Source organism: Lipomyces tetrasporus (genome assembly GCF_029532465.1).
Source record: "Lipomyces tetrasporus strain NRRL Y-64009 chromosome Unknown POJ06scaffold_11, whole genome shotgun sequence".
Lineage (NCBI taxonomy): Eukaryota > Fungi > Ascomycota > Lipomycetes > Lipomycetales > Lipomycetaceae > Lipomyces > Lipomyces tetrasporus.
In genome coordinates, this window is record NW_026611606.1 from 775,779 (window position 1) to 798,898 (window position 23,120).

A 23,120-nucleotide genomic window follows, 5' to 3' on the forward strand; every position below is an offset into this window, starting at 1 on the left:
GAAATTGCGAGTTTGGATAATGTAAGCCTTGGTAACGGAAAATGAAACATACCCCATGCATCCGCACAACTACGAAATAGCTACGCCACAATCCCAGTTACGCTAAAATCAAAATACAGAGAACCTTTAAAATGAAACATATGGTATGTCACTATTGCGAGTCGATAAAATAACCTACAGCCTAAAGCTTGACAGCAAGTGCCTAGTAGAGTGGCAATAATTTACGAGCATAGGGGTAGGGTTACTCCTCGTCGCGGACCACTGGTGTACGAATGATAAATACACAAATTGTGCCCATTCCATTGAAACAGAACTTCTGACCATAATGACAAGAATATTTTGACTACATTAACTGCTGGATAAGAGCATGTACAGTTCTCCACGTTGCAATCAAACCTGTGGAGCCGAATGGCATCATTAGCCGATGTTCAGTTAAATTTGATGCGATAACTTAGAAACACACGTGTATAATGAACCCATACTCCCATAACGCCAAAGTTGCGTACGTAAAACTTCGTTTTCTTTTGTACATCTACTCGTCATCCTTATTCGAACGTCTCTTCTTATTGTGCCGCTTCTTGCTGTTGTCGGCGAACCAGGTTCGTTTCGGTCTAGATTTAATCTCATCCCAATGCTTAACCATGTTTTCGCCCTTACGAAGCTCCATTTCCGCGATCGCCAACTAGGTGCTTCTTAGTTACCGTTATGAAATATTCCAGATGTCATCAGGACTTACTTGTTTCTCTTCCTTCTCCTCCTTCAATACTTCCTCAACCATTTCCTCCTTACTTTCCATATCTTTGACGATCATGTTCACTGCCACCCAATCAACATTACGACTGATGGCTTTGCTCTTTTGCTTCTCAACAGATTTAATCGCATCTTTGACAATGCTGCGCTCCGACTTAGCGTCTCCCACAAGAGAAATACTTCGACCCGTGCGGCCTGCGCGAGCAGTTCGACCAACTCTGTGGAGATAAATATCGTAAGTCTTTGGCATATCATAGTTGATGACGATTTCGACTTTCGGAATATCAAGACCACGAGAGGCCAAGTCGGTGCAAACCAGTATTGGCACCGTTGAATTACGGAAGTCCGTGATACCAGTCAAGCGCTGGTCCTGAGAAAGTGCACCATGAAGCTCGCCAACCTTTATCCCCAGCAGACCAAGAACAACTCTCAATCTATGTGCTGTCTCTTTCCTGGAGACGAACACCATCACACGCTCCCTTTGATCGAACTTCTTTAAAAGCCACGTCAGAATTGCCGGCTTCGCCGTATCTCGCTTCCTGATACGGACAAATTCCTGAATCAGGCCACTCGCCGCCTGCTTGGGAGGGTTGATCATAATTCGAACCGGCTGGTGAAGCGAGAGCTGGATAAGAGACTTAATGCTCGAGTTCATTGTAGCAGAAAACAAAAGCGTCTGCCTCTTTGATGGAAGCAAAGTCAACAACTCCGTCAATTCCTTCTGGAAGCCTTCTTCCAGCATTCGGTCTGCCTCGTCGATAATCAGAATCTCAACATCTTCGACCTGAAAGCTTGGCGAGTTACGGATATGATCGATAAAGCGGCCCGGAGTTGCCACTACAATATCTGGCCGAGACTTCAACTCCTGCTCTTGAAGACGCAAATTCAACCCACCAACGGCTAATCCAAATCTAATGCCGGCAATAAACTGACTCAACTTTCTTCCGACGTCAGCGACCTGGATGGAAAGTTCACGCGTGGGGGTAAGAACAATGACTCTGGTAGATGCAATCTTCTTAGGACGGTAAAGGAGCCGTTCTAAGACTGGAATCATGTAAGCAGCTGTCTTGCCGGAGCCGGTGACAGCACCAGCTACGATGTCTTTACCAAGAAGAGCGGTGGGAATCACTGCACTCTGCACTGGAGTAGGCGAAACAAAACCTAATGTAGCAATGCCTCGCAGCAGTGGCCGAGAGATGGAGAGAGTATGAAATTGCTTATGCGCAGAGGCTGCATCCTTCGGGCCTCTGGCGAAAAATTTGGCCACCTCCTTGGGATCATCTCTTTCTTGTTCACTCTCCTCACCTTCGTCTTCATCATCAGGCTCCTGTTCATCATCATCAACAATCTCGTCATAATGTTGATCTCCGACTTCTTCCATTGCGGAGATATTCCTGTCCCCGTCATCGTCCTCAAAAGCTTTAACATCACCATCAATATCCGACTCGACTTCTAACGGTAGTCTGTACGGTCCTTTCAAATTCTCCGCTAGAAATATATATTAGCAATTGGTTTGACGCATAGCCAAATTCGGTGACAATTACCTGATCGCTGTTCATCTGCTTCAGAGTCGTAGTCTCTTTTCATGTTGCTGGCATCGACTTTAACTTCTGATGAAACTCTCGAGGAAGTCTTCATGTCGGAATTAGCCATGTTCCTGTCCTTTTCCTCGCTATCTACCTCAGACTCGCCATCGGACTCGTTACTACTCTCAGATATGTCCTGACTGACAGCATTGGACTTATTCAATTGACGCTGAATTATACTGTTGAGATCGACTTGTCGTCTGCCACTACCTTTCGCTCGGTCCTTCATTTCGAAGTCCCAGCCCTCAAATTGTGCCGCCGTCTCAAAATCATCCAGTTCGAATTTCAGTTTGAAATCACTCTCGTCGTTCCGATTTTTGTTGCTACTGCCAGGTCTGGTTTCCTTTTCAGGCCCCGTCATGTTTGTTGCTTCATCTTCGTCCAAGTCGTCGTCCAGATCCGGGATGGATGTGTCAGAATCCGAGATGGTCTCAATGAAATCTTCAGCTTGTGGTTTCCGGGACCGAGATCTTGCCATTTTATGTCGTATGTGTAAGTTAAAGCCAAACCTCTCGACTGAAGAGCACAAATTTATCTCGTGAGGTATTGATCCCGCAGGAGAAAACGTTTCTCTCAAGGTGCCAAACTTTAAAACTTTTTCGGTGACATCGACAGCATTTGGACACAACGTATCACTCCAAAGAATAGTCCCAACATATGCTAGGGCTCAACCCTACATATTTACATCGACAGTCACAACCTTTAACTATAGAGCGAATGAATTTCGAGATCGTGCTGCCAATGTTGGACTAAGGACATTGTTGTCTCTGTTGAAGGTAGTACCAGTGTTTAGTAGACAGTCCTTTTCAGTCACCACCACCAACGATCTATTAACCATACAGCACAATGTCCGAGGGCTCGGAAGTCGATCACGCTGAAGTTTACGAGGAGGAGGTTGAGGAAGTTGTTGAGGAAACCGTTCTTCCTTCCACTATTCTTCCAGAGGACGTTGTTGCTGAGAGTGGCCAGGTCAAGCTCTTCAATAAGTGGTCATTCGAGGATGTCGAGGTTAAGGACATCTCTCTCACCGACTACATCCAGATTCGCCAGCCTGTCTATCTGGCTCACAGCGCGGGCCGTTATGCGAACAAACGATTCCGAAAGGCTCAGTGTCCGATCATTGAGCGACTCACGAACTCATTGATGATGAACGGCCGCAACAACGGCAAGAAACTTTTGGCTGTTCGAATCGTTAAGCACTCTCTTGAGATCATTCACCTTTTGACCGACCAGAACCCGCTGCAGGTCGTTGTCGATGCTATTGTTAACTGCGGCCCAAGAGAAGACTCTACCCGTATTGGCAGCGCCGGTACTGTCCGACGACAAGCTGTCGATGTCTCTCCTCTGAGACGTGTCAACCAGGCAATTGCCCTTATTACTATTGGTGTATGTATTGCTGTACGATGTCAAGTGAGAATCACTATATTAATGTTAGATGTAGGCTCGTGAGGCTTCTTTCCGCAACATCAAGACCATTGCTGAGTGCCTTGCTGAGGAACTCATCAACGCTGGCAAGGGTTCATCTAACTCCTATGCTATTAAGAAGAAGGTATCTTGACGCATGCTATTGCAGAACTGACATATGAATTACGCGCTGACATTTAATAGGATGAGTTGGAGCGTGTCGCGAAGTCTAACCGTTAGAGTGGCTGTGGGTGTATGGATATTACAAATTTGTTCCTTTTTTATGAGGTTTTCAAAAGTGTATTTCGTGTAAAAATAATTGTTCATATTTGATTTGATATGGTGCATATATAGTGGAGAGACGAATTCTTGCGATTGGATATTGTTGATCGAAAACAGCTCCGATGCGCGCAAGTTGCCGTAAGTAGGCGAATGACATAACGTAGACTGTCCGCATACTCAATTGACCTGACGAGTACCATGCAATTTAATAATTCGTACTGATTAGAGTCATCGTTCTGAAAGGTAAGGATCGTTGAGAAGATTTTAGTTAAATAATACTTGCAGACCTGTGTAGCTAGTGTTCAACGTTTACCCTGTTAAGTCCCAATTGGAACGTGGCAATTACTCCTGTCAACACGCACCTCAGCTCAATATCAGTGCTAGTCAACAATCATCAGCAATTCCTTTCCACCACCAGCATTAGATTACATGCGCTTGTAGTATCTCTGTTATACTACTATACTTCAATTTCGGTGTTCGTCTTTGGTGACTTCAGGTAAGCTGATTTCGAACCGCCTCAACCCAGGTACTGAGTCGCTTGGCTTCCATTCTCAGATCGCTATATCTGATCAAGATTGAGCAATGAGCGACTCTCGCTATTCATATGACGAGAATGCAGAAGTATGGCCATACTTCGCCATGACGTTACTGTCATTGGTTCTACTTCCATCTACGTGGAAAGCTGCGATTCGCGCGGTAAAACCAGATAGTGAGATTCCAACATCGATAGCAACTATAGAATTGTAGCTAACGGATAAATTAGAGGACTATTCACCAAAGTTCGAGAATGGATATAAACCGGAGAATTATGAGGAGGTTGAGAAGTTTCGGAAGAAGAATAGAAAGAGTAAGATCTTCACAAAAACGTAAGTTGAGGGAATCTGATTCCTGACTTGTATAAGAATCGTGGACTAATGCAATCTTTGGCACCTAGAAATATTTTTATTGCGATAGGATGGATCATTCTGGTTGTGGTGGCGTACTTCATACATACTCAAGAGACTCCTGAGGACCGGAAGCGCTTTGATCCATATGAAATTTTAGGGATCCCTTCTGTACGTATAGAACTTGTGGCTTCTTGTCATCGACTCATTCTGATTGGGAAAGTCTGCGACGGAGCGTGAGATCAAGAGCAGGTATCGGAAACTCTCCCTGAAGTTTCACCCGGATAAGATTCGTAATATTGTCAACACAACGCGTGAGGTCATGGAGGCACAATTCGTGGAAATGACCAAGGCATATAAATCGTGAGTACGCTAATAGAGCCTTGACAGGATAATGTGTGCTGACTAGAACCAAAGCTTGACAGATGAAGTCACACGTAATAATTTTAACGAGTATGGCCATCCTGATGGTCCGCAGCCGATGAAGCATGGCATTGCCTTACCAAAGTGGTTGGTGGAAGAAAGGGGTACTCCACTCGTTATACTGGGCTACAGCTGTCTAGTTGGAGTCGCGCTTCCTTTTGTAGTGGTAGGTTCATCTGGTTCTGGGCAGTTAGATGGTTTACTAAGCATTCGGTAGTGGAATTGGTGGAGCGGCACGAAACAGTATACCAAAAACAGAATTCATACGGTTACGGCGGCCAATATTTTCGAAGCATTTGCGAAGTCGAACTTAGATAATTTTGCGTTTGAGGATCTAATCCGGCTATTAGCAAATTCCCAGGAGTACAAAATTCTCATTCCCGGAATTTCATCTGATACTGTCTACGATTATCTATCAGCTTACTTATCCAGAGAGAAAGTTGAAGATGAACTTAGAAAGTTAGCGGTAGTGTCCCGATCGGTCGCTATTCTCGACGGAATGCTAGATATTGCGTCTGCGTTTAAGAATGCTACTCTGTTGCGGAAAATTATTAGCTTGACGCAAGCATTCACGCAAGCTCTTCCGCCCGAGTCCAACGAGCTTTTGCAGTTGCCTAAAGTCGACAAGGAACACATAATCGATTCAACAAGCTCTACATTGAAGTCAACGTTCTGTCTCAGTGACGAAGAACAGAAAGAAGTCCTTGGTATCACAAGTGATGACGATTGGAAGATTGCTAGAGCTGTCGCCTTTCAAATTCCAACAATAGAGATACTGGATGCGTTCTTCAAAGGTATGTGATGCTGGTAGCGCACGAACTTCACGTTGCTAATAGTTCTCCAGTTCCTGGCGAAACGGTTGTGACTCCCCAATCCATTGCGCATTTAGTGATCAAGTTCCGAGTATCCAACCCTGGCACAACGCTTCCAACCCCTGATCCAAAGGATTTGGAGGAGGTGGACAACGCTCTGACAATCAAGAAGCCGCTGTCTACAAACGATATCGCTCCGCAGGTGGAGGCGATCTACGCGCCATATTTGCCGGTGTATATTCGGCCCAAGTGGACGGTACTTCTCGTTAATCCGCGAGAAAATAGAATCGTCGAACCACCGTCGAATGTGACACGCATGTACATCGATGGATCAGTTACTACTTACAAGATTCAACTATCGGCACCAATGCCTGATCAGATCGGCCAATACAGGTTTTTGGTTGAGTTCAGGTCGAATGCGTACATCGGAGCTGATGCTGTGAGATCTGTAGTGCTGAACATCGAGCCTGCACCCAAAGTGGAAGAAATAGAAGACGATATCTCCGACCCGGAGGAGGACAGCATTGCTGGAGCAATGGCGCAGCTGCGTGGCGGCAAGACTAAGAGAAGGCCACTCGATGACATGTCCGAAGAGGACAGTGAGGAAGAGGAGGAGAGCAGTAGCGAAGAGGAGGATAGTGATACAGATATTAATACGGATACAGAAGATGAGGAAGAAAAGTAGCTTCGAGAAGTATATGGTACATGGGATAGCTGGGATTAAAAGCATGATCTGGCGGATATATGCTAGAATGTATGATACTCTAAATGGGCGATTAGCATGTACGTATGAATTCGCAAGTGTAAATATAACAAATCATGATTTGCATTCTATATAAGATACTGACTAGCAATAAGCTTTACATATCTTCACGGGGTGGCGGTCTGTTTTGCAATAAAATCGCGTTGGACCGATTGTCAATATTTCATCCTGCATAGATTTGACAACGGCAATGCTCCCACAATCATCTTCAACATGGATCACCTTTCAAATTGCTATATTTTTGCGGGCTCCTTAATGCCGGATTCGCAAGATGCATTCGAAGAGCTAATAGAGGCGCTCTACTGCGGCTCGTTGACCTCGCTCACACTTATTCGCATCCAAGAAGCAATGGTACGATTCAGCATACCAGCAGAAAAAACGCTCGAGGTTCTGTACCTGTATCATATTGTCAACAATAGTCTTAGAATGTTCAATATGAGTTCCCAAGACTACAAAGCAATCTATGACTTCTTGGTGGAGTTAGACTACAAGACTGTGGAGATCGATGACAATTTGATCATCAATTTTATTGTAAGCCTGGCAAAGCTGAGACTACTGAGACAAATATCGGACGATATTTTTTTGTCATTTCCAACAACTGCCCCATACCGTTCACACCTGAATGAATTGACAAGGTCCTGGATGGTGTTTTACGATGTAAGACTAGTTAAAAATTGAAGCAAGACAAAGCCACTAATCAGACATAGGGGTCCAGAACCAACAGTCCTGACAATGGTAGCATTCAGCAAGGGTATACTACCGCATTCGACATGCTAACTATCATTTTGCCGCAGGTGAGGGACCGACAATACTGGACGGGCATGCGGATTACACACCCATTGACAACATCTCTTCGAAAATGGCAGTGCATAGCCCGTGCGCTCCATACTGTATGAACAGAGACGATCTTCAACCTCATCCCCGTTATATACACGCAGAGATGGAGCTACCGAGGCGCTTGACAAAAGAAAGAATGAAGGAGGTAGGTTCCAATATTGAGTAGGCTGGGTCCCAACTAACCGCGAAAAGCTTCAAAACGAGCTCGACCTATTTCAGCAAGATGAAACTGACCTTGTGTGCATCCCACAACTACAAAATTACATTATGAGCGTACCTCGCCAATCCGGGGGGTTGTACGGCAGCTTCATGGGCATGCTGAGCGTAATGACAAGTGCGGTTGTTAATCGTCGTCGCGGCTATCGTACATTACCTATAATTGACAATGCGGAGCTGGTTGAAGTATCTTCTTAAGCCTTCTGCTTTCGTGTTCTATAACATCTTGAATGAGACAAATTATGTCTCAAATGACAAAAACTAGATTAGAACCTTACCCTGTATTCTGTCATAGAGTTCACGGCTTATACAGATGACTGTGTCCTGAGTTAATTAATGAAATCAATCTTGTCACTGCTATGATTAAGCATCTTGGTACCTGGCTGAGAAAGTCCAATAACAAGGGTGCTGTTTTGTTACGCGTAGTTATTCTTTCAGCCGCAAATTGGTGTGAGTTTTGTTTTGTCCCGTTATTAATGACGTATGCCGGCTGGCCTGAGGAGACTGAGCGGTCTACAGTGTCCAAACCCTATTCCTATTGGCGCAAGTGAGCGCAGGATTAAGTTGTCACGGCTACACTCTCGAGCTGTCGCAAGTGATCATACGTCGACACCCGCAGCAATCGACAATTTTCGTTCGTCGTTCGCAAGTGAACATATCTAGAGAAGATAGGCGCGCATTTTAGATAGCCTACTGTTGACCAGACAGACGAGCTCCATCGAATTCTGTTATTGATCGGCACTGTTCGGCTGGCCACCGCGACGCCTGACCACGCCAACAATAGCCATGCCGACTCTCATCACTGCTGCCGACAAGGAGAAGATCAAGCGAGCAATTCCGAAAGCGTCAAATAAAGTAATTGATGCGGTGGTTGCGCGGTTATATATAGCGTATCCCGACCCGAATATTTGGACGTTCACTGGCGTGTCTGGAGCAGTTGCCCTGGTCAACGATCTGACAGGAAACACCTTCTTTTTGAAGGTCGTTGATATCATTGTTAGTTACTGCCTGACAACTAGACTCTATTGTTGATGAGATTGATTAGCTAATGGTTTTATTCATTACAGGGAAATCGAGGCGTTATCTGGGATCAAGAGCTTTACGTTGACTTCCAATACAATCAAGATCGGGCCTTTTTCCACACCTTTGAATTAGAAGAGTGCTATGCCGGCTTGCTTTTTGCTGACGACTCTGAGGCACATCACTTTCTTAAGAAAGTCCAGCAAAAGGAAAAGTATGCATCTAAGGCTACGGTAAACAACAAGAATGCAGTTGCGTTGAAGAAACCAGAGAAAGCGGTACAAGGACCACGTGGCGACGTTTTACGTTATCAGAAGCTAGGCAATAACTATACACTGGCTGCGATCAACAATGATAGCGAATCAGATATGAAGAGTGTGAGGAGTTCCGACAGCAAGGATGATGACGTCGATCCGTCCTGGAGGAATCTAGTTGAGAAACTTCAGGAAATGGGAATTAGTGAAGAGATGCTCTCCTCAAACGCAGATGCCCTCAAAGACTACATCAAAGGCGGCGGCGATGCTACATTGGCGAAACACGTCGACAAGAAGGCTAAAGGACCGCCTCCACCGCCTCCTCTTCAACCGCCCACATCTCGAACCTTGGCTTCACCAAACGCTGTTCCTCCTCCTCCTCCACTATCGCAAACTCCAACACCCCCACCGCCTGCACCTGCACCTGCAGAAGCACCCTCAGCACCGGCCGGTCCCCTGTACAAAGTTCCGCCGCCGTTCAATCCCTCAACTCTCCCTGATCTCCCACCGTCGTCCAGATCTCCAGCACCACGACAATCACCCACTCCAAGTCCGAGTCCCGGATATAGTGCGTCACCTGTATATAGTTCGACGCCGAGCCCGGAGCCAGGATCTCCGGCCGTTGCCAATGCTGCTGAAAATAGGCGGACTCCTGCGCCAGGTCATAAATACAATGTCCCGCCGCCTTTCCCAAATACCGGGTCAGCCATGGCACCTCGTCAGCCAATTCCAGGACCAGGACCACAGCTTCCTGCACGAGGGCCGCCTCCTCTGTTACCTTTGAGAGACTCTCCAGGTATGTCGCCTGTTGGATCACCACCGGCGCCAAACCTTGCGAACCGGCCAGTTCCAGTGCCGCCATCTCTTCCGCGTCGTGTGCCTGTACAGAACGGGATGGCGCCGGTATTTGCTCAGCCCACAGGCCACGGACCGACACCTCCGCCTCCGCCTCCTCATAAGCATGGTTCTAGAACTGTAGTGCAAAATACTGCGACTCTAACACCACCTCCGCCACCACCACCTCCACCGATTAACAGAACTAGCGTACCGCCGATAACAGCCAACACTGTACCCATTAGACCACCACGGCCACCGGCTTCCTATAGCAACTATGCGGCACAACAGCAATCATCCGCACTTCCACCACCAGCGCCGCCTCCTCCCGTGTCTTACATGAAACCTGCTGTGGCTCCTCAAAATATGCAGCAACCGATGCAATATAGCGCGCCCGTTTCTTCGCCTCCTGTAGCACCAATGGCTTTCAGCGTGCCCACAGCCATACCGCCACCCCCGCCTCCGCCCTCGTTCCAGAACATCCCTAGCGCCGGCGTTGCACCTCCTCCGCCACCTCCAGGATTTAGTGGCAATTCTGAGCAGGCCCAACCAATGCCATTGCCTGGCGGTGCTGGCGGTGGTAGAGACGCTTTGATGGCATCTATTCGCGGCACCGGCGGTGCCAATCAATTGAAGAAGGTCGACAAGACACACTTGGAGCGTCCATTGGTTATTTCTCAGACTGGTGCATCAGACACTTCAAGGGGATCAGGAGCAGACACACCCGGAAACAGCGCTAGCCTTCAAGACGCGTTGGCAGTTGCCTTGAGCAAAAGGAAGACGCGTGTAGCTGGAAGTGGTGAGACCCTTTAGGGACCTTTATTGCGGATAATGCAATGGCTGTGTACTAACGGTTGCAAATAGACGACGACGAGAATGTCAAAGAAGATTGGTAGGGCACATTTAGGGATCGAAAGCTTGCGCAATTCAGGAACTCGTAGAGTTTGGCTTCAGGTCTGCATAAGGAATGGCAAAACTCGGGGCCGGATTGGGAGTTGGCATCGCGTTCATATAGGTTACATTGTTATTCATCGGTTCATATTTCACATAGCTATATGTGTTGTGTGTTTCAATTAGTTTACAACATTCAGAAATCCTGTCGGTTCATGGCGTCAATGGATCATCTATTAATGCCGCTATGAATTTTGCAAATAGTCGTTAGCAAACTTTTGGATTGGAGATAGCTGACTGTGACACGATATGAACCGCGTAAAATATTGACCTAACATCATCCTTTGTCGCCCACGCACTTCGCAAACCGCGCGATCACACGTCACTAATAGAAACGCAGTATTGTAGTGAAGAGCCAGGTTTCTCATTCAGTGCCATAAACTAGACAAAATTGCAATTGAGGACACCTGCATTTCCAATGCCAAACTGGCGGCGCCGTGTATTCTTTGGCACTCATATAATGTCGCCTTATGCTAATGATGCAATTGATGTGCGCTGTGACTGCTTCCAAGGCAAAGGAGGTACGATTGTGCACGCCAATTTTGGCCTGGACACCGCGTACCACTTAGGGCTTGTGCTCTGGAAGTAAGTTCCAAACCCTCCCTACCACCAAAGAGAATGCTAGTTGTTTGGAAGCCTGATTCTTCCGGCATCATTAAATAGCTATCTGCAGATCATCATGGACGCCGCTAAATTAGCCAAGCTTCAGCAGTCGGTCAGAATTGGTAAGTAGAATCTATTTAATTGTCGAGTTGAGTGGACTGCATTTCGGAGAGTATGGGCTGGATTCAATGTACCGATAGAGACGGAAATGTCGCTAGATTGAGCACACCCGAGTGAGCGTCTGGCGTCCGTCGATCGGTTCTCTAGTTGAAACGAGCATAAGTTGATTGTGTGTTAAATTGAATACTGACGTCGTATTTGCCTAGGGTATGCTTATTTAGTTAGATTTGCGAGAATCATTGGACTGGGATCTCAATCGCGCGGAGTTGACGAGTACTCTGGGAGAATATACCGATCCGAATCTATTTGCTCTATTTGCAGTAGAAAGTAAGCTAATTTTTGGGTAATAGTGGAAAGGGTACTCCTCGACGAAAGACGAAGAAAGCCCACAAGAGCTCTGGAACCGATGACAAGAAGTTACAGGCTTCGTTGAAGAAGCTCAACGTTCAGCCTATCCAAGGCATTGAGGAGGTCAACATGTTCAAAGACGATGGCAAGGTTATTCACTTTGCTGCTCCTAAGGGTATGAATTATGATGTGGTGTTGGCCGGTTGATCGTACTGGTTCTAACCAACTTCTTAGTCCAAGCCTCTGTAGCCGCTAACACCTTCGCTATCTACGGTAACGGCGAGGAAAAAGATCTTCCGGAGCTCCTTCCCGGTATCCTCAACCAGCTTGGCCCTGATTCCCTTGCGAGCCTACGTCGATTGGCCGAATCATACAAATCACTACAGCTTGATAAGAAGGAGGGAGAAGAAGATGATGATGAGATCCCCGATTTGGTCTCTGGAGAGGACTTTGACAGCAAAAATGATGTTGAGTAAACTAGGCGGACAAGATATATGAAGGCGTACGGATGAAAAGTTGCACAGGGGCGCTTAGAAGGGTATGATTATTCATTTGCAATATGGGTGGTGATATCCTTTAATGTAGTTCGACATGTTCCATGTATAATGTATCCTATAGGCAAGGAAAAGTAAATACATGTGCTATAGTGTTGGGCTCGCAAGTACCAGGAGTCACTGGAGTATACTTTGCATTGGAGAGATCATTGGTCGCCAGATTCGCGCTGCGGGGCAACGGGGCAAGTTATGACGTAATGCTCGTCAAGTAACGTACTTCCCAAGCGAACCGCCCACACCACCGAACCGGTCACAATCCAAAACACGCTAATGGGTAAAATTCCACCGCAAAACACTATTCTGGGTCCTGTCCTTCAGCTCACCAGCATCCAAAATACCTTCTGCTTACAATCAGACGCTGTCGTAGTAAAATAGCTATCAATTTGAACTGCTAGATTGACCAATTTAATTCTGTTGCGGTTGATTTTGATATGAAATCTTCAATTTTGACGGTGTGGTGGTGAATTTTGACCGGGTTCGCCCGTGAAATGCGTTAACAGCCCTTGACACCGCCAACGAGGCTCTTCCTACTGTACAAATTGATCTTTTACGCGAAGCCCAACAAGAGTTCTTTGCTGTTATATTATAGTGTGGTGACTACTGGTTCAGGATAACATTCCAAAGATGTTTAGTGCTTTCAATAGTGCTCGAAGTGTAGTAACGTTGTTGTCAGTTAGATCTCGGATAATCAATCCTGCATGTATAGCTAACGCCTAACAGCCACTCACCCACATCTTCAGCTTCTCGTCAGGCATTGCAATTATTGAAGAAACATATTGAGGGATCAAAACAAAAGTATTTTGATCTGGATGTTACAGAGGGCCCCCCAACGAAGGATCAGTTGAAGACGATCCTCAATTACACCGGTGAACAGAAAGTCTCTACCATTGTCCCCGGAGCAGCATCATTGTCAGAAGCCGCACTTATTCTAGAGAATGGTGGCGCTAATAAATTGTTGCATCCTATCGTTGTCGACTGGGTTAACGGAAAGGTGAGCAATTTAGTCGGTTGCCACTCAATGATAGATTGTTGACTCCTAGTAGGCTGTTCTTGGAGATGATGTAAACGGATTGAAAACGCTAGTTCAAAACCTGGAAAAATGATCATGAGATCTGTGACACGAGCCGGGAAGAATATGTTGTTAAATTAACAGGTCTGCCTTATGGTTACTATTATTTCATGAACATTTGGGAATTTTGGGTGGAACATTCAGTCGGAGCGAATGAGACAATCTCCAGTACAACGTCAACTACAACGCCGCCCACGACCACCATATTTTCTATATATATATTGTATTGCAAATGTTGCCAACATTCATAATGTTACATTATCATCAGTACGCTTAATGATCCCCATCGTCGCTCGTCTCAACGGCCTGATCATCCTCGCTCTCCTCTTGGTCCATAATGACAGAGTTCAAGAATTGGATCTGTGTTCATGCGATTAGTACACTACGTTGCCAGGGACAGCGACTGTAGAACTCACAAAAGGAACTAGGGCTCTGAAGATTGGGATGATTATCTCAATAGGCTCCTTTCCAGGCGCGAAATCGTCGTTACTTAGCAACCTATGTACAGTGTAACTGCGAAGTCTGAGCAGCTGAATGTCCTTGTGGTCCTTAGGATATCCTTTTGGATTTTTCTTCAGCGAATCGCCTTGGTTCATAGCGAGAAACTGCTCCAATGGCGTCAGATTAGGGCCCCTGAAAAAGAATTTCGACATGTCAGGATGCTCAATGATAGCCTTTAAGCGCTTTCCACCGCGGTCTATCAGTCGTCGCATGATTTGAAGTCCGTGGTTATTGCTTTCCGACAGATGCCACATACCGCCTCCTAGTCCACAAAACGATTAGATAAAGAACGAGTAACAGTCTTTGCAGAGAGTCTTACCTATCCTACATTTCCCAGGTTCCAAATGCAAGTAGTAATGCGCGTAATGCCCTACTCTCCCAGTGCGCGAAAACGCAGCCGCAAAATAAGGCTTGTACGGCGTCTTGTCGTTCGTAAATCGGATGTCGCGACTAGCTGTTGTCAATATGAGGACATTTGTATCTCGCGAAGGAATTCTTACTATATTCTGAACAAGATGTCCTTCAGTGGCAATTGAGGAATAGTCTCGTCAATCTGTGTCATTCTTTCCGATAGAGTCTCAATAAAGTCGTCGAAGTCCTTCTTCGCTGCTCTGTATTCAGCCTCGTGATCCCAGAACCAATCGCGTTCATTATTATTCCTTAGGTCCTCCAAAAACAACAACGTATTTGGGTGTATGTTGTGCGGTTCGTAGTTAATTCCACCTAGCGGTCGCGGGAGTCGCTTAGGGATAAATATCTCTCGTGAATCAAATTCGCCATCATCATCAACATCGTCGACTACTTTTCTCGTCTTGGTAGATTTCTTCGCTGCCGCAACCTTCTTTGCGACTGCCTTTCCAGTTCCACGTCGTCTCTTTTTGGCTGACACATAATCCTCTTCACTGGATTCAGTCTCTGCAGGTTCGCTGTCGTCTTCTGAGCCTATATTGTCTGCGCTGAAATCACTCTCATCTTCACGGTCGTCGCTCTCAAGATCATTGATAGCTCCAGACAACCCCGAGCCATCTTCATTTGAACGGTCGTTGACGGATGAATTGAGATTAAAGTAGGCGCTTGTTGTCTTCGTAGACAATTGCTCTTTTCGTCTGGCTGCTTTTGTCGATGAAGTTGCCCTCTGCGTCGAGCCAGTTCGGGATGTCGTGCTGCTGCTAGTTGCCGACTTATTTCCTTTCTTTGGCGGCATAGTGGCTGTCGAATAAATTAGCAGCACATAGTATTGCGTGGCCGTGTAATAGACAAATTTTAGTTCTCGCGGTTGCAAATTGCGCTTATGATGAGGCACATATATACGTATTCAGTGGGTCTGCAGTATATTACCCAATCGTCGAACCCCTGATTTCGTGCCTCGCGCATCGGTGAGTTGTCACGTTGGCATTGCCAGCTGAGCTTCCAACGAACTTTCCAAATTGCAGAAGAAATTTAAAGTCTGGAACAAATTTCTGAAACCATCGGGTACAAAATTATCCTCCATAAGATACATCTATAATACATCGATTAACCATATCAGTACGAACTTCATAGCACTCCACAAATTACAAATACATGGCCACTCAAACAAGATCTCTCGATATCCCAAACCAAGCTTCCCAATAATAAGTACATATACCCCAAATACACACTAGTCAGTGCCGCTCACGTAGGCTACGCCTACCAGACAAAAGACCGTCCTGCAATGGCGACACTTCACGCCTCTTTCTTGTTGTCCGTATCGTTTCTATCGTAACGTACTCGGAACCGCCTCCTCTACGAGGAGTAAGATCAGGCGACATCTCATCATAAGCATGATCCTCCTGCGTCACCGAACTAGCAGCACGTCGCTGGTACCGGCGTGGCGGTAATTCCCCGGCAAAAACTGGTTGTCCGCTACTCCGGGTCGACCTAGTCGCACTTGATGGTGTAACTGAGATATCTCGGCGAGGCCGGCCGCGACGTCGCGGCGTCTCAACAGGCGCATTCTGCGGTTCAGCATCCTGTTGCGGCATAAACACAGTCCTTTCATCTCCTGGTTCCACAGAAGCAGAAGAGGAATAGTCAATCTGCTGCCTGCGCTGGTCAAGCGCCCGTTCATTCTCGAGTCTGTGTGGGAGATTCCACAATCTCGAGCGCGGTACTCCGGCGAGAATTTGAGGAGTGACAATTTCGTACCTGGTCTTCGGTATTTCTGGCAACTCGATAGGAATTTGCTGCCTAGATATACCCTTGCCATCGGCGGCATCAGCCGCGTTAGTCCCCACAGAATCAGCAACACCTGACTGATTGGTAGAACCCGCGTGGGCCGCTTTCTGGGCAGCAACCGACTCCACACGCTGAGATTGCTCCGCAGCAGCAACTGGGCTAACCGTAGGCTGTACACCAGCAGCTGCAAAAAACAATGAATTGATACCGCCAGATTTGCCAACGACCATCGAGGTCCAAATTAGCTTGTCCGGTTCCAGGTTGATATACCCTTTCGCTTCCCAGTGCGCAATATGGCGCTCGATCAAGGCACGGTCGACCCGTACGGCATAAGTTCCCGTCTCCTGATCACGAACAAGCGCATTCAGGGCTTCAAGACCGCATATAACATCATCCGGAGTCATACCAGTCCTGCTGGACAATTCCATGATGCTGGCTTTCTTGATCCCCTCAGCACCCTGCCCGGGATGGGTAAACAAATCTCGAAGTTCATAGCAAAGCGTGTGCTTCCAATAATTCCGGTAGGAGAGCAGACCGAGATCCGACAACGGTTTTTCGGGCGTTCCGATCTTACCTTCTGTACGTGTCAGGAGATAGGAGAACGAAATTAGGAAGTTACCGTAGCCTTTGCGCTGATGAATGGGTAGAGTGAGAATGCAAGATACATTATAACTCGAGGTGTTTCGCTTTTCCTAATTTATAGCGTCAACTAATGATCTAGATAACTAAAATATTAGCAACAACGTCGCTCACCTTGGAGAAATACCCTACAAAATGGCAGCCATGCTCATCTGTTTCAGTCATGATGTAGAACAAGAACGGTTCCACGTCGTAATACAACGTCTTAGATCCCAAAAACAATTTTGCGAGTAGACAGAGGTTTTGACAATACATAGGATTCTTCCTGCCATCAACCTCAAATATCGACACTCTGCCCGCACGGTAAATTTCGTCTCCTGGAGGGTGCCGCATTGGACACTTGATTTGGTGCCGCCAATTGACGTACTCAGAAGGCATATACTTCAGACAGAATTCGCAAATATAGAGAAGAGATCGACGGTTGTACTCTTCTGGATAAGGAGCCGTGTACCATGTCTCTATCTCATACTTACTAAATCGGATGGCCCGAATCTTAGAAGCTCCAGCCAACAACTCCCCATCACTGTCTTCTTCAACGTCTTCATCACTGAATGCTGTTGACGCGGAAGAATCATCAGAAAATTCAGCATCCGCGCTGAAACCCGATGAGGACGAGGACGAGGATAAGGACGATGGCGACGATAGCGGCGTGCCATGTAGCGGTCGGTCGCGAGCAACTACAAATCCATCGTCGGTATACTCGTCCTCAGATGAAGACTCATGTAGTCGTCGCCTTTTATGCTTTCGCTTGTTCGCAGCCTGAGTCCGCTTTCGTTTCCGAGTTTCAATCTGCGTTTCTTGCTGCTGAGCTAATAGTAAGGTCTTGCCAAATATCATTCTGTCAAACGAACCAGGCACTGTTCGCGCAGTATCAGCTTGACTCGCGGATAATATACCTCCATACGGCTTCTCCTTGTCGTTATCTTCGTTATTCACAAATGTAGATGCGTTCTTTGGATAGCTATAGATGTTCTTGTGCGAGTGATCATAAGTAAGATACCCAGAAATGCCAAGGTTATCCTTGTGAATATCGACGTGGTTTGCCAGTTGCACCAGATTGAATCTCGCAATCAACGATGACCGCGATCTCTCAAATACAATCAGCTTGTTGCTGTCCTGGCCAGTTCGCTTGAATGTGAGCTGATTGTGACGACGTTGGCGATTCACTAGACGACTGTCGACGGCGGATGCAGAGTGGGAACGCGAAACCGAAGGCTCTGCGTCGGAAACATTAGAAGTATATTCCGAGCCCACATCCCCGAATCGCCGTCTATCTGTCCGCCTTGATCGTGATTCACCTACGGGATGGATCCTCGGTCGTCCCCGACGTCTCGGAGATGGAGCGGCCGATCCGCCTACAGGATGGCTCGTGACGTGCGCAGTCGACCATAGCTCTCGGCTACGTAGAGATGGCACGTGCAACATTTGACTAGCAACGTCGGAGTGACCTTGCAGAGCGCTGCTCCGCGTTCGAAGAACTCTTCCGCCCGTAGCGGATGATTCTTGTGCCTGAATAAGTGCGGGATCGATGATAATATCCTCTGCGTCGACAAACTCGTCCTCAGGCTCCACCTCATCAGGAGAATCTTCTTCATATGGTTCATCCTCAGGATCCTCGGGATCCTCGTCTTCTCTGATTTCCGCATCTTGATCACCGGCTTCGTCAGCCGTAACCGCAGCATCAGTATCGGGCGTTGCGTCTGCTAATACTGGCCAATATTCTTCCAACTCTGCAGCGACCTCGAGTTGTGGAGACTGAGCAGTGTCCTCAGTCTCGACTGTTGGCGGCACTTCGACACGACCGGGGTCAGAATCCTCAGTGGCATCTTCTTGTCGATCTTTAGGAATGCGTTCGAAACCAACTTCATCGACAGCATTCTCTGTATAATTGATCACTGCTGACACCAACTCGTCAATCTCGCTATCGCTAGCGGGTTCTTGCCGCGCTGTCTCATCGACATCTTTACCCATGTCGTGCTCTGAATCTGTAAAAGCTCCTCCATCGTCCAGCTGAGCATTTGGTTCAACGTTGACGATATCTTGCATTTGACTGGACTGCGACCTGCTAATGATTCCAAAACTGCCGACGTCATCTAACGTGTCAGGTGGATCAGACAACGCAGATTCAATGTCCTCGGAGGCATCATCAACATTAGGACGGGTTAGAGCCGGACTGTCGGTACCATTCTTACTGAGATTCGCTCGTTCCTCGAGGTCAACAGTTCGAGACCGCAACGCGCGCGTTCTAGAGTAACCAGACCCTGACATATGTACATGGCAGGCGGAACATATCCACTTAGATCTAGAAGATATTGACGCCGACGAGGATTCAATGCGGTCTAGGCATGCAATATGTACTTCAAAACTTCGATTAGCGAGAGAAAAGTGCATTCAGGGGTGACAGCCTACCTCTAGAGTTGCGGCACTCATTGCAGACTTTAGTTCTCTTGTCGCGTCTTCGATCCCTACACACCCTGACAATCGACATTAGAACCATCTACCAACTACCGCAGACTCATCATAACATACTCGCAAGTTGGCGGAGCGATCTCGTTCGCGGTCGAGGGCGGAACAATTGTATCAATCTTCGCCTTTACGTTTTTCCTCAATCCGCCAGGAACTGCTGCAGACGTCTGACTGTCTTTCACAGCGTTACGTCTCGACCTCCTTGCTTCCCGACTACTGGAGTTGATACTGGCCCTTGTTATCGAGACTGGTGAAGAAGGAGGATCAGACAATGGGGATGACGTCTGAGCTTTTTGCCGCCGCGTGTTTGGTGTCACCGGTGTATTCCGGTTCCTTCCGGACGGTTCTGAAAGAGAATTAAAATGGCGCTTAGTACCATTTTGTTAGTCTCCCGGTGCATCTGAAATAATGGTATTGTCGCCGACTAGAGAAGAACTCACCTTGAGAAACGGCTTCCGCCCGGACTTTCGCCGCCGCCTATCCAGCGCCATATATATTCAATAATTCTCAGCCCACTCTTTCTTGGTTCGCGCGGATCTGGTCGGATCTATATACCAACACGCATGTGCGTTAGTCTCGATGTAATAGTCAACGCGCAACTATGAGTCCAACGAACCTACGCCGCACTAACACCTATAATGCCCGTAACAAAATTTGATCTCTGTACAGATATATATTTCGCCTTAGGTGTCTTGCTCGCTTCATCAAGTAAGCCTTACGCTGGCTGAGGCTCTTTATAACGCGTTCTGACCTAGCGCTGTATTTTCCCCTGCTACCAAAATACCCAGGGCGCGTCGCGGTAAGGCACTTCGGCTTGGGGTCACACAGGTTGTCGTCGCGAGGCGCGCCTATACTTCCACTTCAATTCCTGTCAGATGCCGCTAATCGCAACAATAATTTCGAATGCCTGATTTTCGATTGAAAAGTGTCTAGAGTTCCGTTTGCGGGTTCCTCCAAGCGCGGAGTAGTACCCTAACCCCAAAAGCATCGCACCGCTAAGCTCAGGGTTAGGTCCTCAACTGAGCCCAAAGCCGGGTGTCTTCGGTCAGCCTATCAGGTCAAGGGATTTCTGTTCAGACTTTCGTACTACTAGCGGCAGGGCAAGTGTTAACACCACAACGCGACCAACAAGAATCCGCGCGCAGCGGTAATACGTAAAACAACATGATTCCGTTTGAGGCTCTGTTGCCATATGGCGTTATTATTATTGTGAGTATTTTTTTTCTGTGTTAGGCTGCAGGCTTGGTTGTTGGTGGTGGTGGAAATATCTGGCTGGCGCGGAAATAACGATTCAACATGATCTCTTACAAATGGAATTTGCGATGCGAGGGAGTGCTTCGGTGGTCTTTGAATAATTCCATTCTGCGCGATAGCGACAACTAACATCATTTTCGACATAGATGTTCGGAGTTGCTGGAACCGGTATGTCAGCGGCCAAGTTGCTGCGAGAAGGCGGCAATAAGCCACGAGTTCACAGGGATGCGTGGGATAAAATGAGTATGCTAAACTATCAACTTGACTGCTTGGTCCTACTAGATTCGGTAGGAGTCTAACGACGGCCTGGGCTAATGATATGACTAGTGATGGAACGTGATATGCGTCTTACCAAAGAATACCGCAAACAATCTGACGAGCCAATGGCTCCTGAGGAGTTCAAGACTTCCAGTGTGTGGCGGGTATGTTTAAATGTGAGACTTGTCATAGTGCCGAATGTTAACGAATCGACTTACCTAGGCATCTCGCATTTGGGACGACTAAGCGACAGGTTCGGATTGAATATTTGGATGGAGATGTTGATGCATTTGTCATATGTAAATACAGGTTACGAAGAAAACGGGTCCGTGCATACCGCAGACTAGATGGCTCGCATTCATTTCAATTGTAACGGATATTGGGATTATATAGCTGAAATTGGTTTTAATGGCACGGGTTTTGGTGCAGCATGTGAGTATTTCAGTTAAATTGCGGCCAGTCCATCCGTGATGGTATTCAACACAGAAAATTTGAAGCCATCAATGATGGATGTAAATTTGAGATAGAAGAAACTTTTCTTTATATGACCTATTGTACACCAAATTCAATTCAATATGTAAGCGCCAGAACATAGACGAAATACTCACTCCTCCATCTCCCTAGACGCTGCTAAGCCACTCACTCTAAATCGCCGTCGTCCTCAGCCAGATGGTAATGTTCTACGTGGGGGTCGTCGGGCACATCAATTGGCTTAAGACGACCATTGGCGACGTCATAGACTAAACCGTGGACTTGGAGACGACCCTCTGCGATGGCATCAATAACAGGAACCAGCTTTTTAACATTATGGACCTGGTGGATGACGTTCAGTTCGATAAACCGGTTAAGCCTCTCGTGGAAGTCCGGGATCATTTCGAGCTCGTCCTTGTGTTTGGCCCGGACATCCCGGAGGTTTCTCAACCAATTATCTAACAATCCAAGTCGCTTAGAGCCCAGGGAAGCGATGGCACCACCGCATTCGTAGTGGCCGCATATAACAATGTGCTTGACCTTCAGGACATCGACGGCGAACTGGACGACGGACAAGGATGACAAATCGTTGTAAGGCAACAAATTGGCAATATTGCGGTGCACAAAGACGTCTCCGGGGAGCAAGTCCAAGCAGCCTTCACCGGCACGGGAGTCAGAGCATCCAATCCATAGGATCTGGGGAGACTGGCCCTTGGCGTTGCGAGCGAAAAGATCGGGGTTGGTCTTGTCTGTGCGGTCGGCCCAGGCATGGTTGCGCTGGAGCAGCTCGCCAATGAAGTCGCTGGACAGGGACATGCTGGAGAACGACCTGCGTTGAAGTTGAAAAATAGGTCGTCCGGAGTCAGGACGAATGAGATGCCGATGCAATTGAGTAGCGAATGAACAGAAGCGAGACCTTAGAGATCCTTCTAGTTGCGACGTGAGAACTTTGCGCGAGGACAGTGTGAGGCCGTCCGAACAGAACGATCGCACGGCAGGACGACGGAGACTTATGTGATATAGACGACCGAGACGGCTGGCATACATACGAAGAACATAAGTAGAAAAAGACCGATCTGAGCAGGGCGAAGCATTGAGAAACAAAACGTTGCTGAGTATTGATGAGGGCGGCCGTTGGGTCAAGACTTTGACTAGCGACCAGCGCCGCTTTTGGTGGGCGGCACACAGTAAAATGGCCCCTGCGTCACGCTAGCCCACCCACAGCGGCGTTGGCTGATGCCCCAAAGTCCCAACGCTGGTTGCAGGGTCAACATCACGACACCCTTTGAAAGCCAACCATCCTAGACCGATTCGTAAGCACCTGGCAAGGTTGGGCATTGCTCTCGAAATGGCCCACGCGGCCGCATCAATACCCCCAGGATGGAAATCTAACCCACGTGCTACATTGCCGGAATGTTCACGACGCTCTCTGACCAATCTGGTATCGTGTCTCGCGTCAATTCACCAGTATCAGGCCGGAACGACCGCGAGCTCTCAGAAGCGACAAAATAATCATTCTACCGCCGTCCTGTGACAGTAGAATACCCCCAGTCCGCGATCCTAGTAACTTCTCTGCCTGTCCACTGCTGGTCCCTACCATATCGCGTTCTGCCTACTCTGCAACT

At 47.3% G+C, this 23,120-nt stretch overlaps 11 protein-coding genes across 11 annotated transcripts; 7 read left to right on the forward strand and 4 right to left on the reverse strand.

The window, feature by feature from the left end:
* Window positions 1-296: 296 nt before the first annotated feature.
* POJ06DRAFT_34287 (P-loop containing nucleoside triphosphate hydrolase protein) lies at window positions 297-2,882 on the reverse strand. The gene is made up of 3 exons (XM_056190899.1): window positions 2,295-2,882; window positions 737-2,238; window positions 297-682 (listed from the first exon to the last, which is right to left on the reverse strand). The coding sequence occupies exons 1-3, from the start codon at window positions 2,812-2,814 to the stop codon at window positions 533-535; spliced, it is 2,172 nt and encodes a 723-aa protein (XP_056041003.1). The 5' UTR covers window positions 2,815-2,882; the 3' UTR covers window positions 297-532.
* A 197-nt stretch (window positions 2,883-3,079) lies between these two features.
* On the forward strand, window positions 3,080-3,979 carry POJ06DRAFT_34308 (ribosomal protein S7 domain-containing protein). The gene is made up of 2 exons (XM_056190902.1): window positions 3,080-3,722; window positions 3,778-3,979. The coding sequence occupies exons 1-2, from the start codon at window positions 3,183-3,185 to the stop codon at window positions 3,892-3,894; spliced, it is 657 nt and encodes a 218-aa protein (XP_056041004.1). The 5' UTR covers window positions 3,080-3,182; the 3' UTR covers window positions 3,895-3,979.
* A 399-nt stretch (window positions 3,980-4,378) lies between these two features.
* Window positions 4,379-6,972, forward strand: POJ06DRAFT_34298 (uncharacterized protein). Its single transcript, XM_056190900.1, has 7 exons — window positions 4,379-4,731; window positions 4,786-4,888; window positions 4,957-5,077; window positions 5,130-5,269; window positions 5,324-5,495; window positions 5,547-6,123; window positions 6,174-6,972. Exons 1-7 carry the CDS (start codon window positions 4,605-4,607, stop codon window positions 6,824-6,826), a joined length of 1,893 nt encoding a protein of 630 aa, XP_056041005.1. The 5' UTR covers window positions 4,379-4,604; the 3' UTR covers window positions 6,827-6,972.
* POJ06DRAFT_34299 (uncharacterized protein) lies at window positions 6,973-8,081 on the forward strand. Its single transcript, XM_056190901.1, has 3 exons — window positions 6,973-7,561; window positions 7,612-7,639; window positions 7,699-8,081. The coding sequence occupies exons 1-3, from the start codon at window positions 7,118-7,120 to the stop codon at window positions 7,905-7,907; spliced, it is 681 nt and encodes a 226-aa protein (XP_056041006.1). The 5' UTR covers window positions 6,973-7,117; the 3' UTR covers window positions 7,908-8,081.
* Window positions 8,082-8,491: 410 nt separating this feature from the next.
* Window positions 8,492-11,040, forward strand: POJ06DRAFT_34433 (uncharacterized protein). Its single transcript, XM_056190903.1, has 2 exons — window positions 8,492-8,953; window positions 9,025-11,040. Exons 1-2 carry the CDS (start codon window positions 8,744-8,746, stop codon window positions 10,876-10,878), a joined length of 2,064 nt encoding a protein of 687 aa, XP_056041007.1. The 5' UTR covers window positions 8,492-8,743; the 3' UTR covers window positions 10,879-11,040.
* Window positions 11,041-11,577: 537 nt separating this feature from the next.
* Window positions 11,578-12,797, forward strand: POJ06DRAFT_261713 (NAC domain-containing protein). Its single transcript, XM_056188655.1, has 3 exons — window positions 11,578-11,741; window positions 12,089-12,262; window positions 12,322-12,797. The coding sequence occupies exons 1-3, from the start codon at window positions 11,696-11,698 to the stop codon at window positions 12,561-12,563; spliced, it is 462 nt and encodes a 153-aa protein (XP_056041008.1). The 5' UTR covers window positions 11,578-11,695; the 3' UTR covers window positions 12,564-12,797.
* A 468-nt stretch (window positions 12,798-13,265) lies between these two features.
* Window positions 13,266-13,744, forward strand: POJ06DRAFT_271204 (thioredoxin-like protein; the record flags this gene model as incomplete). The annotated part of the gene is made up of 3 exons (XM_056189492.1): window positions 13,266-13,309; window positions 13,362-13,632; window positions 13,685-13,744. 3 exons carry the CDS (start codon window positions 13,266-13,268, stop codon window positions 13,742-13,744), a joined length of 375 nt encoding a protein of 124 aa, XP_056041009.1.
* Window positions 13,745-13,865: 121 nt separating this feature from the next.
* POJ06DRAFT_34473 (uncharacterized protein) lies at window positions 13,866-15,511 on the reverse strand. Its single transcript, XM_056190904.1, has 4 exons — window positions 14,712-15,511; window positions 14,531-14,661; window positions 14,127-14,473; window positions 13,866-14,070 (listed from the first exon to the last, which is right to left on the reverse strand). The coding sequence occupies exons 1-4, from the start codon at window positions 15,413-15,415 to the stop codon at window positions 13,984-13,986; spliced, it is 1,269 nt and encodes a 422-aa protein (XP_056041010.1). The 5' UTR covers window positions 15,416-15,511; the 3' UTR covers window positions 13,866-13,983.
* Window positions 15,512-15,735: 224 nt separating this feature from the next.
* Window positions 15,736-20,374, reverse strand: POJ06DRAFT_34504 (uncharacterized protein). The gene is made up of 6 exons (XM_056190905.1): window positions 20,129-20,374; window positions 19,953-20,059; window positions 19,576-19,880; window positions 19,456-19,520; window positions 17,161-19,403; window positions 15,736-17,099 (listed from the first exon to the last, which is right to left on the reverse strand). The coding sequence occupies exons 2-6, from the start codon at window positions 20,001-20,003 to the stop codon at window positions 15,855-15,857; spliced, it is 3,909 nt and encodes a 1,302-aa protein (XP_056041011.1). The 5' UTR covers window positions 20,004-20,059; window positions 20,129-20,374; the 3' UTR covers window positions 15,736-15,854.
* A 221-nt stretch (window positions 20,375-20,595) lies between these two features.
* POJ06DRAFT_261723 (uncharacterized protein) lies at window positions 20,596-21,569 on the forward strand. Its single transcript, XM_056188656.1, has 4 exons — window positions 20,596-20,721; window positions 20,913-21,009; window positions 21,094-21,188; window positions 21,247-21,569. The coding sequence occupies exons 1-4, from the start codon at window positions 20,677-20,679 to the stop codon at window positions 21,268-21,270; spliced, it is 261 nt and encodes an 86-aa protein (XP_056041012.1). The 5' UTR covers window positions 20,596-20,676; the 3' UTR covers window positions 21,271-21,569.
* A 94-nt stretch (window positions 21,570-21,663) lies between these two features.
* Window positions 21,664-22,311, reverse strand: POJ06DRAFT_202522 (carbonic anhydrase; the record flags this gene model as incomplete). Its single annotated transcript, XM_056185278.1, has 1 exon — window positions 21,664-22,311. The coding sequence occupies one exon, from the start codon at window positions 22,309-22,311 to the stop codon at window positions 21,664-21,666; it is 648 nt and encodes a 215-aa protein (XP_056041013.1).
* Between the last annotated feature and the right edge of the window lie 809 nt (window positions 22,312-23,120).